The sequence below is a fragment of the Octopus sinensis genome, linkage group LG1 (assembly GCF_006345805.1).
Source record: "Octopus sinensis linkage group LG1, ASM634580v1, whole genome shotgun sequence".
Lineage (NCBI taxonomy): Eukaryota > Metazoa > Mollusca > Cephalopoda > Octopoda > Octopodidae > Octopus > Octopus sinensis.
In genome coordinates, this window is record NC_042997.1 from 139,545,096 (window position 1) to 139,561,968 (window position 16,873).

The 16,873-nt window shown below is 36.1% G+C and overlaps 1 protein-coding gene across 2 annotated transcripts in view; it reads right to left on the reverse strand.

The window, feature by feature from the left end:
• LOC115218232 (VPS9 domain-containing protein 1) overlaps positions 1–16,873 on the reverse strand; it is a 60,440-nt gene that overhangs the window by 14,827 nt on the left and 28,740 nt on the right. For both annotated transcript variants that reach the window (XM_029787959.2, XM_036505221.1), the window contains 4 exons: positions 8,672–8,734; positions 4,982–5,034; positions 3,912–3,999; positions 3,013–3,098 (listed from right to left, as the gene is read on the reverse strand). In XM_029787959.2, coding sequence (XP_029643819.1) covers positions 3,013–3,098; positions 3,912–3,999; positions 4,982–5,034; positions 8,672–8,734 — 290 coding nt within the window. The remainder of the gene's footprint in view (positions 1–3,012; positions 3,099–3,911; positions 4,000–4,981; positions 5,035–8,671; positions 8,735–16,873) is intronic.

Sequence of the window (16,873 nt, forward strand, 5' to 3'; positions counted from 1 at the left end):
TTGACACATGCCAAACTTAGCAATTTTATTCACCTTTCATATAATTTATCAAAGAGCAAGACTTCTTAATTTATATTCCACCCTACTGTCAGTGATATTAGAAGACAATGATGAGTTTTATTTAGTCAGTAGGTGGGTGAGAAATTAATTGCATCCTTCACACTATCACCAGCCATCAGAATGAGGAAAACTGTCTGAGCATCTTTGGAACTTCACAATGAATTTGATTGTCAGCTGGATCTGTCCCATGTACATTAATATCTACAGTTCCCCCCCAGCTTTATAACAACAAAATAAATAACATATCCTGATGAAAAAAAAATGCACCATAGTAAAATAAATTTTGAGTAGATTTGATAACAAAAACTGAAAGAAACCCGTCATGTGTGTTGACATCACTTGAAGGTTGTAAACAAGCATCACTGTCATACAATGTTGTTTGTTTCTAGTTTTCTGTGAAAAACATGTCCGGCCATGGGGGAAATATCTTTCTAAGAAACAGGTGAGGGTTGGCAACAGGAAGGACATCTGGCTGTAAAAATTCTACTTCTATAAATTCCATCGGATCTTTTCAGTTTGAACAGCAGTTTTTTCTAGCGGTGTCATAAAATTGTCACCCATAATTATGACCATAGAATCGATCTATTGCATTTCAATCTCTTTTAGGGTTAGGGTTAGAGGTGGGGGAAGGGTATCTTTTTTTCTTCACAAATGTAAATAAACCCAATCTGTTTCTTAAACGAGGGACATATTCATACGGCACAGAATGCTTTTTAACTCAATAGACGTCAGTGATTGGTTGAAATTGCAGAAATTGAAGAAAAAAAACAACAAATAACTTACAAACTATAGAATTTTCTCAATAAAGCCAAGAGAAAAAGATGTTTTATAAACACATTCTACCAGTATACGAAGTTTAAAATTTTTTAGTTACCTAAAAATTATGTTAAAAACTGCCGTTCAAACCGCAAAGATACATTCCATCTGATCCATGTAAGCATGCAAAGGTGGACATTAAATGAAGGTGATGAGTCCCTTCCATCTTTACAACAACCAAATAAATAATGTATCTTGTTACTAAATATACACCTTAGCAAAATAAATTATAAAAACAACTAAATTTGCAGAACCATCCAACCCAGCTATAACATAAGACAGTTACAAAATGTTCTAGATCACCCCAACTCTGAGATGGAAAACAAGAATTCAAAACATTAGTTTTTCATTCTACATAGCAAATTAATTCACAAAACTCTTGTACAAACTTTTCTCTATATATTACCTCATATTAATGCAGAGGATCACCAGATTCCTAAGATTCTGGATCTGACAATATCAAATGTTAGTATACTACTACTACTAGTTGATATATTACACTACTATGCTAAGGCAGTGAGCTGATAGAATTGCTAGCACGCTGGACAAAATACTAAGAGCATGTAGTGACGTCATTTTCCAGTGTGCGCACACGCAACGTCATTCTTCAGTGTGCGTGTGCGGAACGTCATTCTTCAGTGTGCGTGTGCAGGGCTGGAACCTTCTGGAAAGGCCTAAGGAAGTTCCCTCATGCACATGCGCAAGAGACTGGGGAAGAAAATTCTATCGCATTCCTTGTTACCGTCGTTGACTTGAGACACGGCTATTGAAGAGAAAGGACGTGTTAAACCATGTGTGATCAGCCATTCTCCTGTCCCAGACGCTTAGGATTTGACCTGCTCTGTTGCTGCTGAACCTATTGTAAGAATCTTACAAATGTTAAAGTTCAGCCTTGCTATATCGAACCAAGTGGATACCAATATATCAACGTACTTCTTTTGTAAATAAGAAAATAAAGAGTTATATATATTTTTAAGGTTGTGTTCTTGTTCCTGACTGGTAGTTTCTGGGAATTAAAGAAAGGAAATTGGTTGCACCCAAACAGTGTAAAGAATTAACCAGTTCCATTACAAGCATTTTGTCCATCTTTACATTCTGAGTTCAAATTTCACCAAAGTTGACTGCCTTTCATCTTTTTGGGGTCAATAATATTGAGCACTAGGGACAATATAATCAACTAGCATCTTCCCCAAAATTTCAGGCCTTGTGGCTATAATAGAAAAGATATCACATCACTATGCTACAGTGTATTCATTGTGGGTGGGGTAGGACTATGGAACAGTCCTGGTAAGATACTGATGGGGTACATAATGTATGGGCATTGATGGAGTGGAATAGGGTGCTGATGATTGGTGCGATGGTTTAGGTCAGTGTTTCTTATGGGTGGGGACTACAAGAACTGAAGGATGGGGGGTTAAAGGGAATAGACAATTATATATTGTACTTCAAACTTTATAATCTTGTCCAACCCCAAAGCAAAGAAAGAATTATATAGATGCAAACTCTATTTTGTTTTCTCAATAATAAAGAGCACAGAAAAACTTCACTAATGTTCTTTGTCAGGGTTTTAGGGCCTGCTATTTGTCAGTAAAACAACTGCTGGGTTAGATTGAAGCATTGATTGGGTGAAGTAGGAGTCATTATATTGACATGGGTAGATAGGTCTGTGGTATTGATGGGGGTGGGGTAGCTCTTCAATATTGGGTGGCTGAGGGCTGTTGATTGAATGTAATCCAAACATTATGATGTAATCTACATAATGGTTTGTAAAAATTAGTTGAGACAGGAAAACCTTAATCCCAGTTTTTGTTGTTGTTAAACAGTTTGAGAAACATATCTCTCCATTCTGTTTTTTCATAGATTTCCCCTAGAGAAGTCAAAACTACTGAATTTTACAGTGCACCTGCGAAAAAAGAGTAATGAACTGTACCTCCCAACAGCACTTATATAGATATAGCTAACCGGACTGAGTCATTAAGAGTTAAGTGTCTCACACAGTGTAACACTAATGATGCTTCTGATCAGTACACTGTGAACTCATCCAACTGTAGCTCTTTCACAATAGCACAAACTTTAAAACTACCAATAGGGAAAAATCACAAAGTTTATGGAAAAAGTTATTTAGTGAGGACTCACCGAAATATACTTTGGATTAAATATTTTATAACTTCAGGGTTTTTCGGATCCTGTGATACTTTCTGTCTTATATTTTGAAGCCATTTCTAAAATTAAAACAAAAAGAAAACACCATTATAGCCATTTATTGTTAAAAGTGATACTCATTTATTTCAAAGTATTATTTCATCAAAAGTACAGAGTACTTAAGACAAGAGACTCCTAGGAACCAGCCAAAAAATTCAAAACTTTATCATCTGCCAACAGAACAGCACTACATTGTATGTGCAACAAAGATGCTCAATGGAGGAAGAGAAAAGTCAATTATATCAACCCAGTATTTGATTTGTATTATATTTTATCAACTCTGGAAAGATGAGAGATAAAGTTGCCCTCATCAGAATTTGACGTTGGAATGCAAAGAGTCAAAACCACAATGCTGTAAGGCATTTTCCCAGTACTCTGAAGATTCTGCCAATCCATAACTTTTCCTCATTAAATAATAGCCAAGGAACAGTCTTTTGTCAAATGCTTCCTCTTCAAAACTGTCCATTTATGTCTCCTTTCTTATCACTAACTTGCAACAACAGAACACCTAAACCACACTAACCTCAACCATTTATACATAAGGGGCTTTGTTAAAATCAGTTATATCCATGTTACCTTGAGTAACAGAAAAAGCCCTAAGTCACATAGGAATACACAAGTATCATCATATTGATATATATATATGAATAGGTCAAGATATCTTAACATGAAGATATCTAATATCTATCAAGAAAGCTCAGGATATCTAACATCAAGATGCTTAGTATCTCTTATAAGTGCCAAGGGGATAAATTAAAATTAAATACAAGCTATGAATGAAAACAAAAAACAACAAAACTGAAAATAGTTCTGAAAATTAAAGACATCCTCACCACATCCATCTCATAATCTAATGTCTTTTTAAAGATTTGTTTGCGATTCTCTTGTTCTTTAGAAAGTTTTGTGGGTAAGGAAAAACGGCTGCAAAAATACAGAAAAATTAACATTCAATCAGTGAACAAGGTTTATATGTATTTGTAGTTGAGAGGTTTGCAGAAACTTACAAAATTACAGAATAACTCTTCTATCTTAGTCAAAGCAACAGAAGACAAAAACGTCATTGAAAATAAAATCAAATATATTAAATATTTAATTGAACACTATCATTTCCTGCATAGCAAGTAGGTTTTTATCAACAAACGACATAGTACGTACAACATTTCACAAAACAGATATACTGTACATCAGAGAAAACAAATCACATATAACAGACAGCACAATGAAAACAAAACAGAAAACACATAGTACAGATGATAACAGTGACAACCCTAAACTTACAACAAACTCAATCTACAATATTCATATTCTATTATTAACAAATTTGTGAGTATTATGATGTGGTATCAGTATTTTAGCTTCAATTCCAGGTCCAAAAACATCATTTACATCATTAACTCTTTCACTGCAGAAATCAGATATATCCACTCAATATATATATATATATATTACCTTTAACTGCAGAAAGCAGTTTTATATACCAATCTATCTTTTGTAGAGAAATGTCATGCTTGAAACTATTTTTTGTTGAGCATGGCTGTGTGGTAAGAAGCTTGCTTCCCAACCACATGGTTCCAGGCTCAGACCTACTGCATGGCACCTTGGGCAAGTGTCTTTTACTATAGCCTCAGGCTGACCAAAGCCTTGTGAGTGGATTTGGTAGATGGAAACTGAAAGAATCTCATCATATATATGTTCACAAACTGAGGAAAAGAGATCCTTCAAAGGGGTGTGTTAAAGATCCAATTCACTGGGACATTTAGTTGAAAACCATATAAATATGGGCATAATTCAGTTACAAAGATTAACTTTTAGAAGGAAAAATTAATGCGAAAACTTCGCACTTTCTAAATCTAGAGTTACATTCCAGCAAAAGAAATCTTAATCAGTCAATGAAATGTCTTACCGTGTAGCTTCTTTTTCCAAGCGTTTCTGTCGTTCATTCATTTTCTTTGAAAGCTAATCCACGTTAAGATCAACAGCAATATTGAACAAGAAGAAATGGCTTAATTCTAAAACATTCAACTAATGCACAAGTCCAGAAAGCCATGTAGTAATCAAAATTTTTCACAACCATGTATATATTTGCAAAAAAAAATCAAATAAGTTCAAATCTTTTTTATAAATTTTAAACCTTTACTTTTCACACCAATGACAGGATTGTGAATAAGGCCTATAGCAATAGATTTATGATTAGGATAGTTCTCAGTTACAGCTGTTATGACAGCCATCAATATCTATGGATTATCAGATACTGATTTCATCAAAAGCAACATATAGTTAAAATATAACACTTCTAATGTAAGAAACTAAAGCCTGTGGTCTTGTGAAATAGTTGAATGAGTTCAAAATCCTGTTTTTTATGTAATATCTGTCACAATCCAAAGAAATGAAAATACAGACTAGAAAAGATTGATAACAGGACACTGCAGTCAGAACATATGCAGTTGTTAAAAAGAGTTAGGTCACCATTTGTGAATTTGGATCAGTTAATGCATAAAGCAATGCTTCTCATTTTGTGGGACTGTGGGGATTGAAAAGAAGCAGACAAGCTGCCATATTCAATAAAATTAAGCTAGTTTAAAATTTTTATCCCTTTAGCATTTAAACTGGCTGTATCTGGCCAAAATATTCTGCTTGTTTTATGTTCAAACTGGCCAGATCTGGCTTCTCACACCAACCCTACAATGTCATTCTAAAAATTAATAGTTATCTTATCAAAATCTGATAACTACAAGATAATTTATGATTAATTCAAAACAATGTGATTAAAAAGCATTACTTTTGATAGAATAATGTACAATAAACATCAAAAAAGTAGAGAAAATAGATTCCGTCATATGCCAAGGGGAAAAACTAAAAGTAGTCAGTAGCTTCTGTTACCTAGGTGACCAAGTCAGTAGGGTGGGCTGCTCTGAGAGTGTAGCTGCTAGAATAAGAATAGGCTGGGCAAAGTTCAGAGAGCTCCTACCTCTGCTGGTAACAAAGGGCCTTTCACTCAGAGTGAAAGGCAGACTGTATGATGCTTGTGTGCAAACAGCCATGCTATGCAGCAGTGAAACATGGGCTGTGACTACTGAGGGCACATGTTGGCTTGTAAGAAATGAAGCTGGTATGCTCTGCTGGATGTGTAATGTCAGTGTGCATGCACAACAGAGTGTAAGCACCCTGAGACAAAAGTTGGGCATAAGAAGCATCAGCTGTGGTGTGCAAGAGAGACAACTGCGCTGGTATGGTCATGCGATGCATATGGATGAGGATAGCTGTGTGAAGTGTCGCACTCTAACAGAAGAAGGAATCTGTGGAAGAGATAGACCCAGGAAGACATGGGATGAGGCGGTGATGCATGATCTTCGAATGTTGGGCCTCATAGAGGCAATGACAAGGGACTGAGACCTTTGGAGAATGTCATGCTTCAGAAGACCCAGCAAGCTAAATGATATCATAGCCATGGACAATGCCAGTGTCGTGTAAGTAGCCCATTAAAAGCACCCTTCAATTGTTGGGCAATATGCTGTGCTTGTGAAAACCTGTCAAACTGAGTGAAATCAAAGTCATGGCCAATGCCAGTGACGTGTAACTGGCCTGTTAAAAGCACCCTTCAATTATTGGGTGATATGCTGTGTGTGTGAAAACCTGTTGAACTAAGTGAAATCATAGTAGTGGCCAATGCCAGTGTTGTCTGACAGGCACTCGTGCCGGTGGCAGACAAAAAGCACCCGTGCCGGTGGCAAGTAAAAGGCACCCGTGCCGGTGGCAGGTAAAGAGCACCATTTGAGCATTGGATTTCATGGAGGCAGTGACAGGTGACCAAGACCTTTGGCAATATACTGTGCTTGTGTAGACCGTAGTGAGACCGTAAGCATGGCCGATGCCTATGTCAGGTCAGTGGTACCCATGCCAGTGGCACGTAAAAATTACCCACTACATTCTCAGAATGGTTGGCGTTAGGAAGGGCATCCAGCTGTAGAAACCTTGCCAAATCAGATCGGAACCTGGTGCAGCCCCCCCACCCCCACCCGGCTTAACAGTTTTCAGTCAAACCATCCAACCCATGCCAGCATGGAAAGCAGACATTAAATAATGATGATGATGATACATATATATATATATATATATAATATATATATATATATATATATATATATATATACGGCAGACATCTTTCAGATTCCATCAACCAAATCCACTCACAAGACTTGGGTCAGCCTGAGGTCATAATAGAAGATACTTGGCCAAGGTGCCACACAATGGGACTGAACCCAGAACCATGTGGTTGGGAAGCAAGCTTCTTACCACACAACCACACCTGCACCTATATATATATATATATAAATGAAATATTTAAGTCATAAAAATATCTTTGTAGTGTGGTTTAGTGTAGTAGTGCAATGTAGCATAGCAGTTGAAAAACTTAGCAGAGAATGCACAGGAATCTGAAGTCCCTTTACTCAACCTATATAGTTTTGATACTACATAAAATGCACCTAGTACACACTGTAACGTGGCTAGAAAAACATCCTGTCCCAGAAACCAAACCAAGTGACATGTGCTAGCATCAGTCTATAGAAACACCAGCTCCAAAGAGGAAATAGCTCAGACCATTAAGACCTATCCAACCCATGTTAGCAGAAAAAGTAGACATAAAAATGGGAGAGGTGGTGGTGGTGGTGGTGGTGGTGGTGGTGGTGATGATGATGATGATGATCTATCCCTTGGTCTTTGGATTAGCTTTTGCCACATTTTTGCTAATATGAATTCTCTCTAGGACATTTTTAACAATAAATAGGCATCATTGAATAAAAAAAATGTTTGGTCTCGTCAGAATGTACAAAAGACAGAGAGAGTGAAAGCTGTCAACTGCCTCAACCAATGAACGTTGTCATGTGTCAGTATAGTTAGTGTAGTGCTGTATAGTTCTTGAAGTAATCCACTGTCTTCACAGATTTCAAAGAAATTGCTTTATGTCTCAAGGCCATTACTGAAATGTTTCAATATTAATTGTTTAAAATGGTACTTTCATATGAATGTATTTCTAGGTACTGGATGAAGGAAAGAACTTTATCAGACTTGTACATTTGTTGTTGCTGATTAGCTCTATTTCAAAATCACTTTTCAGGTCTTGGTAAAGAATTCTAACAAGTGGTGATGATGGAATGGCAGGTCAAGTAAATGCAGCAGAGTTTAACAACAACATCAAAATAACGAAAAACAGTCATCATCATTCGGCAGTGGCAATGTCATTTTTCATTATCTGCTTTCCATGCTGACATGGGTTGGACAGTTTGACAGGATCTAGCAGAGAGTGGAGCTGTGTTGAGCTCCAGAGTCAGCTCTGGCATGGATTTTACAGCTGAATGCCCTTCCTAACACCATAAACTCCACTGAGTGAACTGGATGCTTTTTTTTTTTTCATGCTACTGGCCCTAGTGAGGTCAACAAGTAACTTACAAAACAGGAAAGAGTCCTCTCAAGCAAGTAGAAAGGAGGTATTTGTGAGGGAATGGTGGCTTTATGCCAGGTGTTAAGAGGCTAAAGTATGAGAGAGTATTTCAAATGAAATACCTTCATTAAGTGTGCATTTTTAAAAGGATACAGAAATTTCACGAGCTTTAGCTATTGCAATATTCTCAACCATTTTCCTTTGAAGTGTAAGAGCCTAAGGAATAAAAACAGAAACAATTGTAATATTATTAGAAAACATATAACAAAGAAATGTAGTCTTTAATGTAAAGAATTAATATATCAGAAAAAACTTAATGCAATTTATTTATTGTATTATTATTATTACTGGAAGAATCATTAGCACACTGCACAAAATGATTAGCAGCATTTTGTCCATCTATATGTTCTGAGTTCAAATTCTGCTATGGTTGACTTTGCCTTTCATCCTTTCAGGATCAATAAAATAAGTACCAGTCAAGTACTAAGGTTAATATAACCAATTACCCCCTCCCCTCAAAATATCAAGCCCTGTATTATTATATAATACACTGAAAATTATAGTACGTTACAAGCTATGGGAACAACAGAAAAAGCAACATCAATTATTAATGCCCATGATGTAACATATACATAACGATAATAATTAATGATTACAAATAATATATGCTTACATTGACAATTATTAACACTTGTCCAAACTCATAAACAGACTATAAATGACAGAGAGTAGTGTTCTTCATATCAAGATACTGAGATCAAAAATATTTCTTAACCCAACTATACAAGCCTGAATATACCTATAACAACTAACAGATACTCTGTTGTGTCTGGGGAGAGTCATTTTCTTTTTATGCCTTATAATGTAACACACTCACCAGTAAAATTTCCACTTATTTCTTATTTTTATTTTCCTAAAATTTTCGTTGCATCTTGCAACCTTTTCAATAGTCTTGACTCCAAAAACGAAACTAATAGATAGTAATAAGGTGAATAAACTAGTGACTGATATTGATATATGCCGAGAGCTTTCTGCAGACAGCAACCTACATAAATATGCTGAACTAACAATTACAATGTTTTGCTAGTTTCTGCAACCCATTGCTTATTTTTCTGGTAACACATTGAACAGTTAACACACCTGGCTGTATTTACTGTAAGATAAAACTGGCTGTTAATACATATGCATAGTCTTGACTTTATTCTTTTCAATATATTAGGTTATTTCAAATGACCCAGAGCTTGCGTTGCTTTGTTTATCTTCATTTCCAAAATAATTTTTTTAAATGTGTGTATGAGCATGTGTGCATGCATGTATGTGTGTGCATTTGTTGTAGAAAATGTTATTATATGTCTAGCTAAGTAACCTGATCTTAAAGTTGAAAATTTCTAAATAAAGTGACTGGCTAGATATTCTAAATAAGGTGACTGGATGGATATTTGTTAATAAAAAGATAAAGCTCACATGATGTTCTTTTAGATTGGATACTAATTTGAAAATAAAACATTTAAAGAATGTAATTATATTTCACTAGCAGTATCGCCCGGCGTTGCTCGGGTTTGTAAGGGAAATAACTATATAAGCATTTTTAGAGAGTTATAGCCAAAAAATAGCAAAAAATGCATTAAAAATGGGAAAAAAATTATGGTAAATTTTTTTTTAAATCGTTGACTCATCGTAGACATTTTTAGAGAATTACTTCCCTTATATAATAGCGAAAAATGCATTAAAATGGAAAAAAATTATGGTAAATTTTTTTTTAAATCGTAGACTCATCGTAGACGCGCGCTAATACCCAGAAGGGCTTGATATGAATCATGACTATAAGATACCCGGTTTTGGTTAAACTGCACCGCAAAATGTGGGAGTAGTTAGGAATCTAAATCGTAGGAGACAGACACACAACCTCTCTTTTATATATAAAGATTTCCTTTTTTTTGTATTTGTTTTGCATGATTCTTTTGAAACTGTGTTGAAACAAGTGTTGTTGCATCACAGGACTGTCATTTTGCCAATAAAAACACACACTAGTTCTACTTAACTTATTACTAGCTCCACCTTAGCAAAGGTGGAGGTGTTGTTTTCAGTCATGCTTGTTTGTTTGTCCATAGACAAGATATCTCAAGAACCATTGGATGGATTCGGATGAAACTTTCAGGGATGTTTGGCCTTATGATTGGCACAAACTGATTAGATTTTGGGATTGATCTGGTACCAGACAAGGATTCTGGATTATTTTTCTGTTTTTTTTTTTTACTTAATTTTTGAGAGCGGTCAGGTTCATTTTTAGTATTCTCATTTGTGAGAGCAGTCGAGTTTATTTCAGATATTCTCATTCTAAAAATCATCTCAGGCTAATCTTTGAGAGGTCGTTGGTGTTGCTTTGGCAGAGGTTTGTGCTCTCTGAGTGCTCTTGTTATTATTATCTTCATTATTATTAAGGCAGCATTTTGGGTGTCGTGCCAAGTGTATCAATTACCACAGAAATAAGTGTTGTCTCAGTTTTCCAGTTTCCTTAGCTCTCTGGCTAGATCCTGATATTTCTCAACGTTTTTAATTTCTTTGGTATCGACTCTGCTATCATAGGAAATTGCAAAATTTCTGATCTTACATTATTTATTTGCCCTTTATAATTAGATCTGGCCCTCTTGCTTATAGTCAGTCTTTCTGGGGATATTTCATTAGATCCTGTAATTTTCTTTTTCTATTACAAACTCTGGTTCATGTTCATACCACTAGCCTCTTATTTTGAAACCACATATTTGGCTAACATCCCAATGCACTCTTTTGCCTACACGATCATGCCTGCATTTATACTCCTTTTGCACAAGTATACTGCACTCACTCAAAATATAATTGATGCTTTCATCTTCTTTCCTGTAGATTCTTCTTTTGCTATCTGACTGAGTTTTGTTGATCTTTGCTTCAGTGGTTAAACTCAGAGTTTCAATCTTTTGTTTCGAGTTGCTGTCTATCAACCAAAGCCAGGATTCTTTATTATTATTAAGGCAGTGAGCTGGCAGAATCATTAGCATGCCAGGCAAAATGCTTAGCAGCATTTTTCCTCCGTCTTTACATTCTGAGTTCAAATTCCACTGAGGTCAACTTTGCCTTTCATCCTTTCAGGGTTGGTAAATTAAGTACCAGTAAAACACTGGGGTTGGTATAATTGACTAGTCCCCTCCCCACAAATTTCAGGCCTTGTGCCTATAATGGAAAGGATTATTATTGTTATTATTATTATTATTATTATTATTATTATTATTATCATAGTCATGGCTGATGCTAATGTCATGTAACTGGCACCCATGCCAGTGGGACGTAAAAAGCACCTTTCAAGTGTTGGGCTTTGTGGAGGCACTGTGGCCAATGCCGGTGTCATGTAACTAGCACCCATGCTGGTGGCACATAAAAAGCATCTTTCAAGTATTGGGCTTCACAGAGGCAATGACAAATGACTAAGACCTTTGGCTATATGCCATGCTTGAGAAGACCCATCAAGCCAAGTGAAATCATAGTCATGGTAGATATTGGTGTCATGTAAAAGCACCCATTACACTTTCAGAGTGGTTGGTGTTAGGAAAGGCATCCAGCCATAGAAACCATGCCAAAGTAGAAGGGAGCCTGGCGCAGCTTCTCAGCTTACTAGTGCTGGTCAAATCAGCCAACCCATGACAGCATGGACAAGGGATGTTAAATAATGATGATGATGATTATTATTAATTATTATTAGTCAACTAAATGATTGAAAGCTTAAAAAATAGTTTGATCAATTAATCAAATCAGTTAGTTTGCCAAAGTTCTTTTGTCACCATTTGTGATCTCATCAATGAAGTGCCCTCAATCAGTTAATTGCTTCATTAATTAACTAGCTATGGTGGTGAACTGGCAGAAACATTAGCACACTGGACAAAGTGCTTAGCGGTATTTCGCCCATTGCTACATTCTGAGTTCAAATTCTACTGAGGTCGACTTTGTCTTTCATCCTTTCAGGGTCGATAAATTAAGTACCATTTGTGTTCTGGGGTCAATCAAATCGACTGGTCCCCTTCCCCAAAATTTCAGGCCTTGTACCTATAGCAGAAAGGATTAATTAACTAGTTGATTAATAATACTAAAAAGAAGCAAATTAGAACCAGTGTAGGTATTTTTATTAGCAAAATTACTGTCCCCAAGATACAACAACCGTGATATTATAATTCCCTCATTATTTTCAGTGAAAACTATTAATTTGCCAAAGTAATATATAAATATATACTATATTTTCTGGCATTCAAGCTGACATAGTATATATTGCAAACATATAGTGTAAACATTCAAACATTGTCACAATCTTTCCAAATCCTGCTGTGTTTTACATGGAACTGTTGGTCCAACAAGATAATCTTGATGTATAAATCAACCTATTTTCTTCTGGTTGTAAATTTTGGTCAGAAAAATGATGATGACATACAGATAAAAATATGGTAATTGTGATTTTACTGATAATAGTTTCATGCCTTTTATTAAATTGTTGGCATCTGAGGCTTAGCCAAGTAGACATTATTGTACTTAAGTGTTATGCATGATAAAATGATAATGAACTTATAGTATACAGTGCTCAAGTGCAATTTAAATGTAATTGGCTCCTAGCTGTTGTTTGTGTGACAATTGTTTTATCAAGTAACTCAGTGAGCACCAGTCCTGGGCATGACTTTGCATCGAGTTGTGGGGCCCTGGTTCAGGAGTTCCGTGTTTTTGAGGAGTGTGGAACCAACACTTAACTACTACTGTTCCTAGTCTACTCTGACCAAGAGCAGTAGATATCTCGTGGTTGTTGTTTAATCCTAGCAAGGTCCTTGTCAGGCAGATCTATGATCAACAGTATTCCAAAATGACCATCCTGTTATTGCAGAAAGTATTTATCTATGACTACATTAATGAATGTGTCCATTCATTTAACTGCTATTTCTAGCTGGACAGATCAGGATATCTTCAATGTTTAAAATAAGTTTCCAAGGGTTCAAATTCTGTGATATCTAATCCTTATAAGAAAAATAAATGTAACAAAAAAGGTGACCCTCTTCGGTCATGAATGACCATGGGATTGCACCTAGAGAGTTCCTCTCTAAGGCACAAGTCTGATCAAGGTTGTTTATGGAAGACCAGCAATCACTAATGTTATCTAAGAGAAAGGCAAAGGCTGATACAACTTGACACAAGTGACATAGCAAATCATTTTTACAGCTGAGTGAACTGGAGCAGCATGAAATAAAGCATCTTGCTCAAGAACACAACACACAGTCCAGTCAAGGAATCAAACTCACTACCTCATGATTGTGAGCCCAACACTCTAACCACTGAGCCATGCGTCTTCACAAGATAAGTGCAAAAGCATGAAATATATAATTACATTACTTTTAATTCGTATGTCACATATAGAGCAGTAAAGTGTCAAAATTGAAAATATTCTAGACCAAATGAGTTACAGAAGTGAGTTTTTATGTTTTGCCTTTATCATGCTTTGCTCCACAACTGATATATGATCAGTACTACTGATACTATTGCATTCCTTGACATGTTTGTGGTTTTGTGCCAAAATCAGAAATCATTACATTGAAAAGCCAACAAGAGAGCTTCTACAGGGTCACTCGACCTGCTAGAAATAGCAGCCAGATCTCCCTCAGATCATAACTTATAATCTTAAAGAAAAAAAGGGAAGAACACATCAAACAATGTATTATGTTATTCAAAAAGGTGAGGTAGTCACAGCTGAAATACCTTTAAACATAGGTCTGTTCAGTGAAGGCTAAGATGAGACTAAACGCCAACAATTATGTTAATCACTGGATCTCATGGAAGCGATGACAAGTGATTGAAACCTTTGGTGATATGCTGTGCTTGAGAAGACCTGTCAAGCCAAGTGAAATCATAATTGTGGCTGGTGCTGGTGGCACATTAGAAGCACTCATGCCGGTAACGCATTAGAGGCACCCACTACACTCTTGGAATGGTTGGCATTAGGAAGGGCATCCAACCATGGAAACCAAGCCAAATCGGACTGGAATCTGATGCAAACCTTTGGCTTACAAGTTCCAGTCAAACCATGCTAGCATGGAAAGTGGACGCTAAATGATGATGACATATAGATAAAAAAAACATCTATCCACCTACCAATATCTATCTAGCTATCTATGAATACACACACACACCTTATTTTACCTACAGATTAAACAATATAGTCTAATTCCTGAACTCATTTGAGTACATATTTTCACATTTTATAACGTTTTGTCCCAGAGTTATTTCCCTTGCACAATCTGTAATCCAGTACAGTTAACAAAATTTACATGCTAGGTGTTAAATTTCTTTTATCTGGTCATATCTTTCTAGTAGCTACGCATTTTTCAACGTATCTCTATATATCCTAACTGTCTATTCTCTAAGTACGAAAGTAACTGACAGTGTCTGTTAACTAGGTAACCTAATTATCAGTGGTATTGAATGTTCCAAAAGCATATTATCTGAAGTGGCTGCGTGGTAAGTAGCTTGCTTATGAACCACATGGTTCCGGGTTCAGTCCTACTGCATGGCACCTTGGCAAGTATCTTTCTACTATAGCCTCAAGCCGACCAAAGCCTTGTGAGTGGATTTGGTAGACAGAAACTGAAAGAAGCCTGTCGTATATAAGTATATATATATATGTGTGTGTATGTGTTTGTGTGTCTGTGTTTGTCCCCCCAACATCTTTTGACAACCGATGCTGGTGTGTTTACGTCCCCGTAACTTAGCGATTCGGCAAACGAGACTAATAGAATAAGTACTAGGCTTACAAAGAATAAGTCCTGGGGTTGATTTGCTTGACTAAAGGCGGTGCTCCAGCATGACCACAGTCAACTGACTGAAACAAGTAAAAGAATAAAAGAGTAAAAGAGACCAATGGTCTCAGCAGGGGCCTATATGGCCCTTAGTGGTCCATATAAAATTTTGCAAAAACTTATCTGCAATAAATTGGTTATATTCCTACAATACACAAAATATATTAATTTTTTTTATACAATTCCTAAAAAGATTTAATTATAAAAATGTAATTGGAATTTTTAAATAGTAAATGGTTATAAGGGTCCACTAAGGTAAAATATGAATTAAAGGGGTCCATAGGTGAAGAAATTGTTGAGAACCACTGACCTACATTAAACAGTAGGGAAAGGAAAAATTCAGTGAGATAATATCTCTGCAAGCAACAATGGAATTCTCTCTCTAAGTGAGGAGTAAATATGATGCTTTGTGCAAAGTGCACCATTGTACAGTAGTAAAACATGGGCACTGAATGTGAAAGATGTTTGAAGGATGGAAAGAGATTGGATTAACATGCTCCACTGGATGTGTAATGTTTGTGTGCATGAGTGACAGAACAAATGATCTGAGAGAAAAACATAATAATTTGTGAAAAGAATAAATACTAAACATTAAAACTACCATATTTGATGGCCTATACGATACACCTTTTTTTTATCCAAAAATGGCTTTAAAAATCCCCCTGCATCCAGTGCATTCAATGTAGACTCAAAACTTGCTCAAAATAGTATGTATGCTTACAAAACATGTGCTGCCATCTATTAGTGAACAATCGCTTACGGTATGTTTATATCGAATGTGGATACAATAAATTGCTTACAATTACCGGTAATAACATAAAGTTATACAGGTAAGTGGTGGAATTAAAACATTATTTTAGTGGTAATTTATTTTACAAAAGTATAGCCTAGGCTGGGGTACATCTTATGCACTCATGCATCTTATAGGCCATCGAAAACAGTAATTGCAAAAATATCTCTGATTGCTTCAAGCCAACAAGTCCACCACCCTGACAACATCCCTTCAAATATAGTGCCTTAGAACTTACCCTACATTCAAACATTTCAATCTCTCTCTCTCTCTCTCTCTCTCTCTCTCTCTCTCTCTCTCTCTCTCTCTCTCTCTCTCTCTCTACAGAAATATAGTCCCATTCCCAAGAAAGTTAACCCTCTCACTTTCCTAACTATCATCTTATTGCACTCGCTTCTAATTTATCAAAGGTAATGGGGACAACTATCAACAATAACATTTTTCAATACTTGAATCTCTCTCTCTCTCCCTCTCTCCTCAATGACTACCAGTATAGCTTACATAGAGCCAAATCCACTGCGGACCTACTTTCTTGTGTTACCCACCAGTGAGCTCTTGCTTTAGAGGACTTCAGAGAAAATCATATTGTTCCCCTAAAGATTTGACTAAACTTTTAACTATATCTGTCATGAATTTTTTATCAAAGCTTTCTGCCTAAGAGTTCCATTCATGATAACATGTTAACAAAGTTCTTTCTGATTCACTCTT